Genomic DNA, 15,900 nt, shown 5'->3' with positions numbered 1-15,900 from the left:
CCAGGGTAATGTCCACATGGAAATTTTCCATGCAGGCACTCTCCCGTGTGAACATAACCTAGCAGCTGCTGGGTGTTGACCACTATAAAAAGGCATTCTGTAGTCTCTTTTCATATATTTGCCATCATTGGAAAATGTGTGCATCTTACATGACATTTATACTGAATAATAACCTGTTATACTCCATAGCTGCTTGAAGGACCATTGTGTACTTGAGTTACATATCCTGTGGTCATCAGCACATTATTACTTATTCTATTTTGAGACAGAGTTCCATCCTGTATCGTTCTCCAGAGCTACACTCACTATTTTGCACTTAAAATGTTCACATAGCATAGAGCTGGGCGGTATAACCAAATGTGCATCACGGTATTTTTGTGACTTATGGCGGTTCCACGGTATATAACGGTATTTCTTTCACCCCCATCAAATCATGTCACCCGCCAGCGCTGTTCTGCTCCCCCTCCCCCCGAATCATGTCACCCGCCAGCGCTGTTCTGCTCCCCCTCCCCCCAAATCATGTTACCCGCCAGCGCTGTTCTGCTCCCCCCCCCACCAAATCATGTCACCCGCCAGCGCTGTTCTGCTCCCCCCCACAAATAATGTTATCCGCCAGCGCTGTTCTGCTCCCCCCCAGAAATCATGTTATCCGCGAGTGCTGTTCTGCTCCCCCCCCCACAAATCATGTTACCTGCCAGTGCTGTTCTGCTCCCCCCCACAAATTGTTACCTGCCAGCGCTGTTCTGCTTCCCCCACCACCCCCCACCACCACCACAGTGTCATGTTACCCGCCAGCGCTGTTCTGCTTCCCCCAATTATCAGCCCAGCGGGGTACTGCTCACATATATCATCCCCAAGCACTGCCCTCTTCCTCTTAAACTTTAACTTGCCTACATCGGCCTCACATTGTTCCTGGGGACTGGGACGTTGGACAGCCGTCAGCCTATCACCCGCCGCAGCGATGTCCCGCCCCGGCCAGTGATAGATTAAATGCACTGTCATGTAAGAAGCCGGCCAGAGCTCCTTACATGAGTGGGCTCAGCCTATCACTGGCCGGGGCGGGGCATCGCTGCGGCGGGTGATAGGCTGACGGCTGTCAGACGTTCCAGTCCCAAGGAACAGCGTGAGGCCGACGTAGGTAAGTTAAAGTTTATTTTGTTTATCTTTTGCAGCCCGGGCATAGGGATACAGCGTACAGTATAGAGTTCCAGCGGCCCGCAACAAACAGGAGGAGGGCAGTGCTTGCGGGTGACATATGTGAGTAGTACCCCGCTGTGCTGATAATTGGGGGGGAGCAGAACAGCGCTGGTGGGTCACATATGATTATTTCCCCGATGTGGGGACAGCGCAGCGCTGGGCTGATAATTCATTCATTCCCGAGGGGGAGGGGCCCAACCAGTATTGCGGTATGGGAAAAATTTCATATCGTGCAGCACAAAAATTTCTGTATGAACCGGTATATTGCCCAGCCCTATGTGCTCATGATCATTATTGCATAAAGTTTTTTTTGTACTGCTTGAGAAATCATCCATATAGATTGTAAATATCCAGCTTTGAACACCATTAATTCAGCTCGGCTTATAACATTAGGTAACATTTGAAGCTGTGTGTTACTATGTGTTAGTAATTTGTTAGTGCTCCCCTTGCCCTTTGTTGTTTTTACTGTCTGGTCCTAAACCTTGTTTGTTTCCTCCCCAGACATACACTGGGCCCTTTGTATATTATGTGAGAGCTGCTTTAATCGATGATGACATCCGCCACATATTAAACCATATGGGTTATGTACAGGAACAAGGGGCAGTCTACAGACTAAAGGACCATGTAGACACCACACAAGTGAAGAGAGTCTCCTTTGAACTTTTTCTAGCCCGAGTTGAATGTGAACTTCTACTGGAAATCTTTCTGCAAGTAAAGGATAAAGGTTACTTGGAAGTGGATGTGGTGAATGAGCGTAAGAACAGCAATGAAGATGTCAGGGGGTGCACAGATGAAATGAAGAGACGCGTGGAGTTTAAGGAATCCTTAAACATATCCATGGCGCGAATGGTCCTTCAGAAGTCTGCCAGCGAGAGGGCTCCATCCAAGGATTATTTCAAGCAGAAGGTAACAAAACCATCCAAGTCAGTCGACACCTATGAAAGCTACTGGGACAGCAAAAACAAGCCACCGCTTACTGCATCCCTGAGCCTGCGTAAGGAGCCCATCTTGGTAGATACTGAAGATGATCTCAAAGATGAAATCATCCGTCCCTCGCACTCCTTGCTGGCTATGCCCAGCTCTTTGCATGGCTGCTCTGATGAGTTTTTAAACATTTCCTCCAACCCCAATGGGCTATTACGAGCCAATGCTACATACGGCTACTTCTCCAACGAAGATGATGTAGACTTGTACACGGACATGGATTCTAGATTACTAAATGTAAAGCGGCAGGAGCTGGCCAAGCCTGATTCCTGGCTGTTTGAAAACAAGATGAACCCATCTTATCACAAGCGTTCACATGTAGCCAAAGAGACCGTATTCATGAAGTGCCAAAATTGCGGCGTATCCTCCGGCAGCCCTGTATGCCAAAAGTGTGACGGTATGCTCATCTACAGACCTGACGGCCCTTTGCTTAAACAGAACAACCTGTCAATCAAAACTGCTGTACAAAACGACAGCTACTACTCTGGTTCAGCTCTGCGAGAGAAGTCTTCATATGGGACCGCGTCCCAGGACCGCGTGTCTCAGCAGAACGCCAAAATGAAGCCTTCCTCCACGCTGCGTTGCGGCTTTTGCAATCGAGCCGGAGCTTCCAACACCTGCGCAGTTTGCTCCAAAGTCTCGTGTGATGCTTGCGTTGTTGCTTACGCTCATGAATATTGTTGCAGAAAAAGTGATTATCACAAGTTTGCACCAAACAATCAGCTAAACTATAAATCCTCTCAACTATCCCATCTTGTGTACAGATAAATGCGCAAATTACTTTTTTTTTTTTTGTTACATATGTTCTCCATCCTTTTTATTTTATTTTTTATTTTTCCTTCCCCTTTTCTTTAAAAAAAACAAAAACAAAAAAAAGGGCTAAAGGACAGGACCTTTTGAACTGGAATATCCCACTAACTGCTAGAACAAAAAAAACACACAAAGGATTCGGGGAGAAGATCCCAATCAGTGTTTTGTGGTTCCTTACAGACATTGCTGCTATACCATGGTGCAATACATCCTTAGGCTTGTTATTTTAATTAAGATCCTTACAGCAAGAGATGTAATCTGTTCAAAAAGAATATATGTACTTACAAAAAGCCATGATAAGGCTTGGCTTCTGAGAATAGTACAGTGATCCCTCAACTTACAATGGCCTCAACATACAAAAGTTTCAACATACAATAGTCTTTTCTGGCCCATTGTAAGTTGAAACCAGACTCAACATACAATGACAATCTGGACAAAGACAGTCCAGATCTGTGAAACTCGTCAATGGCCGAGAGAACTGACCAATCAGAATGGGCAATTTACTGGTAAAACACCTGTATTAGGAAGCGTATGCACTGACTGTTGTCTGGTAGTGCCCCCTACGGTACAGAGAGGTATTACATGTTCTGTACACTTTACCTGTGCCAGGGTTAGCTGCTCCTTTGGAGACTCCATGTTACTTTTTTAGGACATTGCGTGTTCTGTACAGGACCCCGAAGAAGCTCCTGTCCTCTACATAGACCAGTGTTTCCCAAGCAAGGTGCCCCCAGCTGTTGCAAAACTACAACTCCCAGCATGCCCGGACAGCCTTTGGCTGTCCGGGCATGCTGGGAGTTGTAGTTTTGCAACAGCTGGAGGCTCCCTGCTTGGGAAACACTGACATAGACAGTGATTACAGCTCCCAGCAGATCTTTCTTACTTTTATATAAACTTTTAATTCTTTAGTTCTCACTTTTTCCTATTTTTGGATGACATTTTGGGGCTTTAGAACCAATTACCAGGTTTCCATAGAGTTCTGGTCTTAACATACAATGGTTTCAACATACAATGGTCATCCCAGAACCAATTAATATTGTAACTTGAGGGACCACTGTAGTTGGTTGAACAGAGAAAAGTGATTACCCTTTCCCCTTCACTCTGGTCCAAATGTTAATTTCTATAGCAAGAGAGCACTTGAAACAATGCAAAAATTTTAGGGCAGAAGCTATTTTTATTTTGCTGGTACAAGTCATACAGATGTTTTCCTCCTGCAAGAATCGTACAAAAGGTTACTTAATCCAGTTATTTTAGTTATTAATGTCTGGTTTGCATGCAGTGACCCTGCCAAGTGGTATTGAAAAATTCAATTTCTTCTCCTAAAGTTCCTGAGAAGGTCATGCCCTGCCTGTTCTGATCTATGGCTGTTTTAGTCTGTTTACTATAGGTACGTGGGGTTTTAAAAAGTTGATATCTTTCCAGTAAATGTGCAACGTTTCAGGTTCCTCTACAAAAAGGCTTTTGTTCCACCGAGAAGTTTATCAATCCATTGAAAAATAAGTGCATTGATATTAAAGGGGTTGTCCAGTGGTGAACAACTTATCCCCTATCCTAAGGCTAGGGGATAAGTTTGAGATCGCGGGGGGTCCGACCGCTGGGGCCCCCTGCGATTTCCTGTACGGAGCCCCGACAGCCCGCGGGAAGGGGGTGTGTCGACCTCCGCACGAAGCGGCGGCCGACACGCTGCCTCAATACAACTCTATGGCAGAGCCGAAGCGCTGCCATCGGCAATCTCCGGCTCTGCCATAGAGATGTATTGAGGGGGCGTGTCGGCCGCCACTTCGTGCGGTGGTCGACACCCGCTATATGGCCAGCGAGCCTGGCCCCCATACAGAGAGATCGCAGGGGGCCCCAGCGGTCGGACCCCCCGCGATCTCAAACTCATCCCCTATCCTTAGGATAGGGGATAAGTTTTTCACCACTGGACTTCCCCTTTAAAGAGGTACTACAATGGAAAACTTTTTCATTTTTATTTATTTTATTTTTTTTAATCTACTGGTGCCAAAAAATTAGACAGATTTTGTAAATTACTTCTATTAAAAATATTAATCCTTCCAGTACTTATTATCTGCTGAATACTACAGAGGAAATTATTTTCTTTTTGGAACACAGTGCTCTCTGCTGACATCTCCATCAATTTTAGGAACTGACCAGAGCAGCATATGTTTGCTATGGGGATTTTCTCCTACTCTGGACAGTTCTGAGCAGCTAATAAGTACTGGAAGGATTAAGATTTTGTAATTTACAAATCTGTTAAACTTTCTGGCACCAGTTGATTTAAAAAAAATAATTATTTTCACTGGAGTACCTCTTTAATTTACTGATGCATCAAGCTGCCCCTCTGAAGAAGCAATTTATTATGTTGCCTTTTTTTTTGTATTCTTTGCTTGCTATTTTGCAGGCCTCAAAGTGGATATCTACCATTGAACACCATTTTTTCCTTTTTTTTTATTTTTTTTATACCAACTTTTTTTTTTTTTTGCTAATTTAGCTTCTTATATGTGATTGAAGATTAGTTGTTCTGATGAATTACTCCAGATTCTCTGCCTTGACAGATTAAAAAGGTCACATCCCTGGTTCCCAAACTGTAGCTCTCCAGCTGTTGCCATCATGATCTGAATGACAGCTTTGCATCTCTGCCAGGCACAAATGCTGTGGTAATTCTGCATCAGTACATTGGAGAAACAGTGTCATCTGCTGTATGTATACTAATAAATGAGACCGAATATTTAGGAATTTCATGGTAATAGGTGGTTTACTTTTAAATGTAAAGTGTTTCCATCCATGTACTACTTATGCCCTGTTTATTTAGATTAGTGTGCCTGGTCTGATCAATAGGATCCCCTACCTCTCCTGAGAATGGCGGTCTTTATCTCCTGTGGAGATGCAAAATCAACAAAATATGCAGTCTGACTATGAAGGGGTTGTCTGGGGAGCAGAAAAGGTATTACCTGGCTGCTTCCCAGTGTTTTCCGCCCTTTACATGTCTCTGAAGTACCTTCCCAGACAAGCAGCGGCGATGATCACCACTTAGTAGGGCTGGGCGATATGGCCAAATGTGCGTATCGCGGTATTTTTTGTAACTTATGGCGGTTCCATAGTATATAACGGTATTCCCCCCCCCCCCAAAAAAAATAAATTATAATAATTATTAGCCCAGCGCTGCGCTGTCCCCATCGGGTACTACTCACATGTCACCCGCAAGCGCTGCCCTCTTCGTCCTCCTGCTTGTTGCGGCCGCCGGCGCGGACACTCTATACTGTATCCCTATGCCCGGGCTGCAAAAGGTAAACAAAAATAAACTTGCGCATGTTCCGACGTCGGCCTTATGCTGGGGACGGGAACATCGGACAGCCATCAGCTTATCACCGGCCGCAGCGTTGTTCCACCTTGGCTGGTGATAGGTTGAGCCCACTGTCATGTAAGAAGCCGGCTTCTTACATGACAGTGGGCTCAACCTATCACCGGCCGAGGCTGAACATCGCTGCGGCCAGTGATAGGCTGACCGCTGTCTGATGTTTCTTTCCCTAGGAAGCAAGTCCGGACCGACAGGGAAGGTGAATGAAAGTTTATTTTGTTTACCTTTTGCAGTCCAGGCATAGGGATACAGTATAGAGCAGTGGTCTTCAACCTGTGTACCTCCAGATGTTGCAAAACTACAACTCCCAGCCAACGGCTGTCCGGGCATGCTGGGAGTTGTAGTTTTGCAACATCTGGAGGTTGAAGACCACTGGTATAGAGTGTCAGCGCCGGCGGCCACAACAAACCGGAGGACCAGGAGGGCAGCGCTTGCGGGTGACATATGTGAGTAGTACCCTGATGGGGACAGCGCAGCGCTGGGCTAATGATTAATTTGGGGGGGGGGCAGAACAGCGGGTCACATATGATCAGTTCCCCGATGTGGGGGACAGCATGCTGCGGCTGATAATTCATTCATTCCCGAGGAGGAGGGGCCAAACCGATATTGCGGTATGGGTTAAAATTAAAGTCTGAGCTCTAGGCAGCAGAATAAGTTAAACCTTTTCTGCTCCCCAAACCCTTTTTAGGTATCTCCTTTTTAAAGAGCGCAGTTGACTTGAATAAACCTCTGACCTGTCAGAAGTTTGTATCGGTGGGGTTTCAGATCCTGAGACTCCAACCGATTCCTAGAATGAAGGGAGGCAACATGTGTGGTGCCTCTTTATTAGCGCTGTACAGCTATAGCGAATGATGTGCAGGATTATAATGGAAGTCTATGGTACCCTGTTAATCAATATTTTTCTCACTATAGAACGAAGATAAATCCCTAGGGATTCTAGGGATCAGTGGCGGTCTCAGCACATGGAGCCTCACTAATACGAACATCTGACATGTCCCAAGTTTGCTAAAATGATAGCTAAACTTTAAATGTAGTGTGGGAACCTATTATGGCATCTTCAGGTTGGAAGCCTCTGATCACATTTAAGACTGTCTAGTGGACACTGTAAAAGTGTAGTAGTGAAATTCTTTTTATGTCTGAAGATTTATTTAATCCCTTGGGGTGTAGGGCGTCCCTTCTAAACTTTTCCTCTAGCCTTTCCTTGCAGACAATGTTATCCGTGTAATCCTGCTGGAGTTATACTATAGGACCTTGTTATCCTCTGCCCAATCCTTAGTGCAGGCATGTGCTACAGTGCTACTACTCCTTACTAGAGATTGAAGGGTCTGTTTTGTTTCACAAAGATCTAAAATTCATCCAGTGTTAAGATAAAACAAAATACAATTTAATAAAAAAAAATGTCATGGAGGTTTTTTTTATATGTAAAAATACTTTTGAAAATATTTCTTGTAGGAATAATATACTGTATATATGACGTATTATAAACTGTATCATGTTTATGGTCTCTGTATTACTGGAGGAGCTGAGCTGTGTCACAGTACTGCTGCAATAACTTGCACTAGAGATGAGCGAACTTACAGTAAATTCGATTCGTCACGAACTTCTCGGCTCGGCAGTTGATGACTTATCCTGCATAAATTAGTTCAGCTTTCAGGTGCTCCGATGGGCTGGAAAGGTGGATACAGTCCTAGGAGACTCTTTCCTAGGACTGTATCCATCTTTTCCAGCCCACCGGAGCACCTGAAGGCTGAACTAATTTATGCAGGAAAAGTCATCAACTGCCGAGCCGAGAAGTTCGTGACGAATCGAATTTACTGTAAGTTCGCTAATCTCTAACCTGCACCTCTCACGGCATTCTGGAATCGTATTGTGCGGCTCTATACTGAGATTACAATTTTTTTTTTATATATATATTTTTTTTTGCATCCTGCTGCGTTTGCCAAATTCTCATCTTCTTTTTATTAGTTTGAGGTATTACTTGGTTCCTTTTGAAACATCTGCTGGCCCCGCACAGCTTCTGAGTTGTGCATAACCATATACACTACAAACCTGTATACACGTGGAAAAGAGAACCTCTGCCTGTCCTGGCACTCTGCATGCTCGGTGATCCCTACTTCATAAAACAGGTGCCAGTCATACCCCAACCTTGTGGTGAGGGCTAAGTATATTGTGTGGCAGGATTTGGTGTTAATACCAGTATAGATTTCTTAAGCAGGACAAAAGAAACTGAAAATAGAAATAAAACTGATAAATGGATGTGCATTTACCTTAGCTGACTATTCACTGTACTGCAACTTTCTGATTTCAAATCCTCACTATTTTAGGATCATTGTTTGATGTCAGTGACTAGAAACATTCCTTTTTAGGTAGAAGTAAAAAAAAAATACAAAAAAAAACAAAACACCTGTCCTGACTTAGCCCACCTCACACAGCGGAATGTAGGGCTGGGCGGTATGGCCAAATGTGTATTGCGGTATTTTTGTAACTTATGGCGGTTTCACGGTATAAAACGGTATTCTCCCCCCCCCAAAATAATTATTAGCGCTGCGCTGTCCCCATCGGGGTACTACTTGCATGTCCCCCGCAAGCACTGCCCTCCTCGTCCTCCTGTTTGTTGCAGCCGCCGGTGCTGACGCTCTCTATACTGTGCGGTATCCCTATACCCGGGCTGCAAAAGGTAAACCTAATAAAAGGAACGCATGTTCCGATGTTGGCCTTACACTGGGGACGTGAACATCAGAGAGCCGTCGGCCTATTACCGGCCGCAGCGATGTTCCGCCTTGGCCTGTGATAGGCTGAGTCCACTGTCATGTAAGAAGCCGGCTTCTTACATGACAGTGGGCTCAGCCTATCACCGGCCGAGGCGGAACATCGCTGCGGCCGGTAATAGGCTGACGGCTGTCTGACGTTCCATTCGCTGGGAAGCAAGTCCGGACCGACGGGGAAGTTTAAAGTTTATTTTGTTTACCTTTTGCAGTCCGGGCATAGGGATACAGTATAGAGCAGTGGATTGCAATCTGCGGACCTCCAGATGTTGCAAAACTACAACTCCCAGCATGCCCGGACAGCCAACGGCTGTCCGGGCAGTCTGGGAGTTGTAGTTTCGCAACATCTGGAGGTTGGAGATCACTGGTATTGAGTGTAGGACGAAACAAACGGTAGGACGAGGAGGGCAGCGCTTGCAGGTGATATGTGAGTAGTAGCGCTGGGCTGATAATTAATTTGGGAGGGGGGGGGGGCAGAACAGCGCTCGCGGGTCACATATGATTAGTTCCCCTATGGGGACAGTGCAACGCTGGGCTGATAATTCATTCCCGAGGGGGAGGTATGAACCGGTATACCGCCCAGTCCTAGCGGAATGTATGGATATGTCTGTACAGGCTATCCTGAGGTGAAACACAGTATCCCCACAAAACTCTGGTTTCTGGGGTAAAGACTCTCACCTATACCAGTAGAGATTGAGATAGATAGATAGAGATATATATGTGTATGTGTATATATATATATATATATATATATATATATATATATATATATCTATATCTATGTAGATAGATATATAGATATAGTAAGAAGACGTCAGTCACTGTATGAGTAGAGCTAGGTTATGATGGGATAACAACTCTTGTATGCAAAGCAATGCTCACACAGCCAATTTTTCAATGAAGAGAAATCTGCAGCGAGGTATACCCTTATGTCTACCATATATGTCACACTTTATTGCGGCGGATTAGACCTACTTATTGGCGGTAATCCTCATCCTGAATTTCTACACAGAATATGCACGAATAAGGGAAATTCCAAAGTCCAAAATAGCGTATTTTTGGTCACTTTTTATATCATGAAAAAATGAATAAAAAGCGATCAATAAGTCCAATCAATACAAAAAATGGTACCGATAAAAACTTCAGATCACGTCTCAAAAGATTAGCCCTCGTACCGCCCCATACGCAGAAAAATAAAAAAGTTATAGGGGTCAGAAGATGACATTTTTAAACGTATACATTTTCCTGCATGTAGTTATGATTTTTTTCCAGATTTACGACAAAATCAAACCTATATAAGTAGGGTATCATTTTAACCGTATGGACCTACAGAATAAAGAGAAGGTGTCATTTTTACCGAAAAATGTATTGTGTAGAAACAGAAGCCCCCAAAGGTTACAAAATGGCGTTTTTTCTTCAATTTCGTCGCACAATGTTTTTTTTCCCGTTTCGCCGTAGATTTTTGGGTAAAATGACTGATGTCATTACAAAGTAGAATTGGTGGTGCAAAAAATAAGCCATAATATGGATTTTTAGGTGCAAAATTGAAAGGGTTATGACTTTTAAAAGGTGAGGAGGAAAAAACGAAAGTGCAAAAACGGAAAAACCCTGAGTCCTTAAGGGGTTAAAAAGTATGCTGTCGGACATTTTCAGTGACTGACAGCAATCACAGATCCTGAAATGAATAAAATTAGGAAGTTGCAACACTTTCTATACTTTAATGATATAAACCCCCCCAATATCACGTCCATTGTATGCGGCTTTACTGTTGACTCTTACCCTGCATCTTCTCTATTATTTGCACTCCAGCACTGAATACTTGCCGTGGCATTTGGCTACTGATACATTGCAGCGCGTGCACAATGACTATATAAACCAGCAGATGGGCGACCTCACTCTTCCCTTCAACCATGTAAATTTTTAATGTGAATACCAAATTATGGCTCTTATTAGATGTACATATATAATGTGTATATAAGAAATAAAGATGTTATAATAGGAAGAAATGGACGTTTATAACCTGTACAGCACCGATCACATGTGATGTTACTTCTAGCAGCCGCTTGCCAGTGTTCCATAGACAATGCCAGCGTCCTCCTCCTTGGAGAATCCAGCACTACACAGCGGAGCCTGCAATGCCACGTATCCTCTCCAGTGATCACAGCGAGGGCGACATGCGAGTCCTGTGCGTATCTAGTGCCATACAAATGACTAGTCATATGACCGTGTTGAATTGCGAGTTATATCAATGCTATTTTTGTGAATATTTGTTGTATGGGTTTGCTGTGATGGCCGTAAAGATTGAAAATATAAATTCCTTTTAAGATCTTGATGTTTCTGTTTTTATTTTACTGTCTAATACTTTTTGAACATCCCTTTAGAGATAAAGGTTTTACCTGTGTAAGCTGTACCTGGAAATCCTCATCAATGTGTGTGGATCCGCCCCATCTGTTTACATGGTTTGGATATTTCACTGTTTGGGTGGAACTGCAAGTGAGTATTGGCACTTTAACATGAAGTTTGCTGTGTTATCAATCTGATTTATGGAACGTAGGCCCAAGGTCAGAAGATTAGCAGACCCCCCCCCCCCATGCCATGAGTATATAATGTAAGGGCTCCCATTAAAAGCTGACCTAAGACCACTGCTCCACTTCTGACTGTTCCTATTCCTTTACAACTTAGCAAGGCTGGTTTTGCAGGTTCATGCTCATAGAATCCGCAGCTGCTATGCGAAAGTGTCTGGAGGTAACACTTGCAATGCCAGCTACAATAGAATAGAAATATGTAAAACTAACTAACTTCATTTTGGGGAGAAGTGTCGGTGTATGGGGGCTGCCCCTTGCGATATCAAGAATGGAACCCTTCCTCTTCTGACTGAATAGAGACTGGTCAACATGTGCACCCAGCAGCTCCGTATTTTGTCTGGACCCACAGAAAATAGCGGAGTACAGCACTTGGCCATACAGTGGTCCCTCAACATACGATGGTAATCCGTTCCAAACGGACCATCGTATGTTGAGGGGTCCGTGCAATGTAAAGTATAGGACAGTGGTCTACAACCTGTGGACCTCCAGATGTTGCAAAACAACAACACCCAGCAGGCCCGTACAGCCGTCGGCTGTCCGGGCCTGCTGGGCGTTGTCGTTTTGCAATATCTGAGGTCCGCAGGTTGAAGACCACTGTTAGAGGAAGTTGTACTCACCTGTCCCCGCTGCTGCTCGTCACCACTGCCCTGGATGTCGCCTTCCATCGCTGTCACCGCGTCCCCATGGTGTCCCCGACACTCTTGCAAGGCCTCTGCTTCCCTGGCATCCTCTCTCTCCATCGCTGCCATCACGTCGCTACGCACGCCGCTCCTATTGGATGACGGGACGGCGTGCGCAGCGACGTGATGACGTCAATGGAGAGCGCCGACGATGCAGGGGATCCCGAAGAGGACGTGCCGTAGCCCCGAGGACAAGTAATAGACATCACCGGAGCTCACGGGGCACCGTAAACGGCTATCCGGCGGCTGCTGAAGTAGTCAGTGCTGCCGGATAGCCGTTTATGCGATGGCCCCGACATACAAAAGCATCGTATGTTGATGCTGCCTTCAACATGAGATGGCCTCTGAAAAGCCATCGCATGTTGAAATTATCGTAGGTCGAGGGGTCACTGTATGTGACAACTCTATTTAAAAAAACAAAAACTTAATTCAGCCGGAAAAGTCAGGGGTCTGTTTTGAAGATCATGGTTTTCACAGAAGTCTTTATCAGAATCGTATTCCCTATTCTGAGGATAGGAACATGGCTGTAACTAGGGTGTGGTGAATGAGGCACTCGTCTTGGGCTCTGTTACGCGGGGGCCAGGTTACCTTTTTAAAACCAGGGATGACACAGGATCCCTAGGGACAGACGTCCTGGATTCCCAAGTGGGCTCAGCTATTAGCTTTGTGTCTATTTAAGATGCACATGACTTTAGACAAACAGAACGTGACTGCACATCCACAACTTTTATGATGATCCAAATTCTTCTCAGTATAATCTCCTAAAATAACAGGTGGTTGATTTACCTTTTTGCTTAAAATGTGCAGGCCCACTCTCCAAGTCAAGGCCACCTGATAAGTGGGTCCCTAAACGAACACTGGTATAGCACTGGGCAGTAACCACCACCAAACCAAGCCCACAGGAGGAAAGAGCCGCCCCACTGCCCTCCCACCATGCTATGGGAGGGGGTGTGATGGCAGCTGTATAAGCAGCTAGGCAGAACAGAAGTTAGCAGTGTTGTAAATACCTAGTTCCTCTAGGGGGAGACAGAGGCCCAGCAAAGAAGATCTGACAAACCTGTGATGCCAGAATTTGCCGCATCTGCAGTGACCGTCCCCGAAACCACACCGGACAGGTGAAGGGTGTATGTAACACACAGGTAAGAAACTTCTACGATTTGTTTAATCTCACTCTTTTGTCATACTGTTTTTCTTTGAACTATCAGTCGGTTCTGCCTAATAGATTGGGAACCCCATCCTTTATTAACTCTATCATGTGTGGGAAGGGACGATCGAATGTACCATGTCCCATTAAAAGCTGTAATAATACTCCTGCTGACATTCCTATTCCTTAACAATTTACTTAGGCTGGATTTGTAGGTTCAAGCTGAGGTCAGCAGCAGCCATGCCGCGGCCACATTAGAGAAGAAATATGTTAATTAAGTTGCTAAGTCTTAAATTCTGGTTTACTACTATACTACAAGTAGTAGCAGCCCCCACATTCCCTGAGCACTAGAATAATGTACCCTCAGTTTTGTCCATTATTGTAGTGCATCCACTAGACGGCACTCCAGGTCGCTGATGATGCACAACTAAAAAAAATGTTAATTCGAGGAGAATTCTGATATTTAATTTCTTATCGTCTCCTAATAAGGGTTAATACACACCAAGGAAATTCTGCACATTTTACCATTTAAATAAGTGTCCAATCAAAGACCCTTTCACTTCTAAGTCTTTTAGTCCACTTACACACAATTTGGTGTGGATTTGCCCTTGCGGATCTTTCATAGAAAATCACAACAGACTCGTCATGTTCGAATTTCTCTGTGGATTTGTTCTGGATAAGTAAAGACAAACAAAAATGTTGTAGATTTTGCACTGGATCTGAAGCGTTTTTGCAGCGTATTCTGCAACACTGCAAATTTTTGATTTCTATTGAACACCACCTACTATAGGACATACAGTATAAAACTTTATGTAACTGCTTTAGGCTGCATTCACACCACATTTTTGCAATACAGTTCCAGTATCAGGTTTTTGATGAAAAATGGATTCCTCAAAACCGGACTAAACTGTATCAAAACGTGTGAACAAATTTTAACCCATATACGGTTTGAAAAATCATGTCCAGTTGCATCGGTTTTTTTAAGAAAAAAAAACTTATAACTTTTCAATCCATTTTAAATAGTTTCACTTGTTTGAAATTCCAAGAAAAAAACTGTAAATACTGTATATCTGTAAGGTAGGATCCATCCCGATGAGGTCACCTGACCCTGGTGGGATGATGATGATACACACTATTTGATCAAATAGTATGGCAGGAGAGAGATTTGTGCTGCTACATCTGTAGTGTTTTTAGGGTTATAGGTTGAACTTGATGGACTCTCGTGTTTTTTTTCAACCTTATGAACTATGTTACTATGTTACATTGTGAGCTGAACTAAGTTAAGATATCTTAGACTGTCACTAAGGCTGCTTTCACACTGTGAAATAGTTCAGTTTAGGAACTTCCATCAGAAGTTCTGTCACTATCGGCGAAACCCGACCGTTACAAAACCCCTGACGGCCGTGACTAAATTGCATTGCAGCCTATGGGATTTTGTAACTGCCCGTTTGCACCCGTATATGCCCGTAATTCATTACGGGTGTTATATAGTGACGGGACATCGTGGCGGAAAAATTACTGCTTAGTCACGGCCATCAGGGGTTTTGTAACGGCCGGGTTTCGCAGCTGTAGTGACGGAACTTCTGACGGAAGTTCCTAAACGGAGAAATTCATAGTGTGAAAGGAGCCTAAGAGTGGGGAAGATTTACTTCTGCAAATGACAGGATTCTGGTGCAATTTACACAAAAACAAATAAAAAACACCTGCAGGCCTGAAGTGCTTGCAGCCTGTGTGTGTGAGGTTGCTGACAGCTCTCTTCTCCGCTATACTACCCAACCCTATCTGTGTCCCCAGGACGCAGATTTAGTTTTACAATGGTGGTTGCCTGAAGATCCAGGGCACTGGAGGAAAAAACATAGACTTATACATTGTAGCAAACTAGCAGAGAGATTTGTGCTGCTCTGTTTAGCTCGCAGAGCATTGTCCAGATTTAGTAGCCCGCTAAGAGCTGGGCTAGGTCTGTGCCAGGTTTATTGGCTTTAACCGAAATTAAGTGTTGCATTGAATGATGGCAAAATAATGTCATAAGTAATAATGTTTTATTTTTTTTTATTTAAAACATTTTTTTTCATTTTTATTTCGTTTTTACGTAATGGCAAAAGGCAAGCTTTAGCATTTTATTTATTTTTATTAATAGTTTGAACTTGATATTAACTTTTTATGTTTTCAGCTGGAGCATATGATCTTTTGATCATAAACATAATGAAATAAGAAACACGAGAGGTACGTTACCCACTGTCCTTCAATGCAGACCAAGCCGGCCAATCTGTCTCCTATACCCAAGGTGACCAACAAGGTCACAAATATATGGATCCACACAGATGTAAAAATAGGTAATATTTATTGAATATAAGCTGTATAAAATGCAAGGTAATTGACT

General features: G+C 44.0%; 2 protein-coding genes across 9 annotated transcripts in view; both read left to right on the top strand.

The window, feature by feature from the left end:
• The window catches only part of SPATA2 (spermatogenesis associated 2), a 35,008-nt gene extending 31,294 nt beyond the window's left edge, over nucleotides 1–3,714 (top strand). For all 5 annotated transcript variants that reach the window (XM_056547449.1, XM_056547451.1, XM_056547452.1 and 2 more), the window contains exon 3: nucleotides 1,699–3,714. In XM_056547449.1, coding sequence (XP_056403424.1) covers nucleotides 1,699–2,949 — 1,251 coding nt within the window. In that variant the 3' untranslated portion in view covers nucleotides 2,950–3,714. The remainder of the gene's footprint in view (nucleotides 1–1,698) is intronic.
• Nucleotides 3,715–11,492: 7,778 nt separating this feature from the next.
• LOC130296188 (opsin-5-like) overlaps nucleotides 11,493–15,900 on the top strand; it is a 128,501-nt gene continuing 124,093 nt past the window's right edge. For 2 of the 4 annotated variants that reach the window (XM_056547464.1, XM_056547458.1), the window contains exons 1-3: nucleotides 11,493–11,604; nucleotides 13,184–13,515; nucleotides 15,691–15,853. The gene's annotated coding sequence lies outside the window, so the exon portion shown is untranslated. Of the gene's footprint in view, nucleotides 11,605–13,137; nucleotides 13,516–15,690; nucleotides 15,854–15,900 lie in introns of those variants that run through there. The other 2 variants (XM_056547463.1, XM_056547459.1) reach the window with 2 other exon arrangements.

Source organism: Hyla sarda, chromosome 12 (genome assembly GCF_029499605.1).
Source record: "Hyla sarda isolate aHylSar1 chromosome 12, aHylSar1.hap1, whole genome shotgun sequence".
Lineage (NCBI taxonomy): Eukaryota > Metazoa > Chordata > Amphibia > Anura > Hylidae > Hyla > Hyla sarda.
The sequence above is the reverse complement of the archived record's forward strand: the minus strand, read 5'-3'. Positions and strand labels throughout refer to the sequence as shown.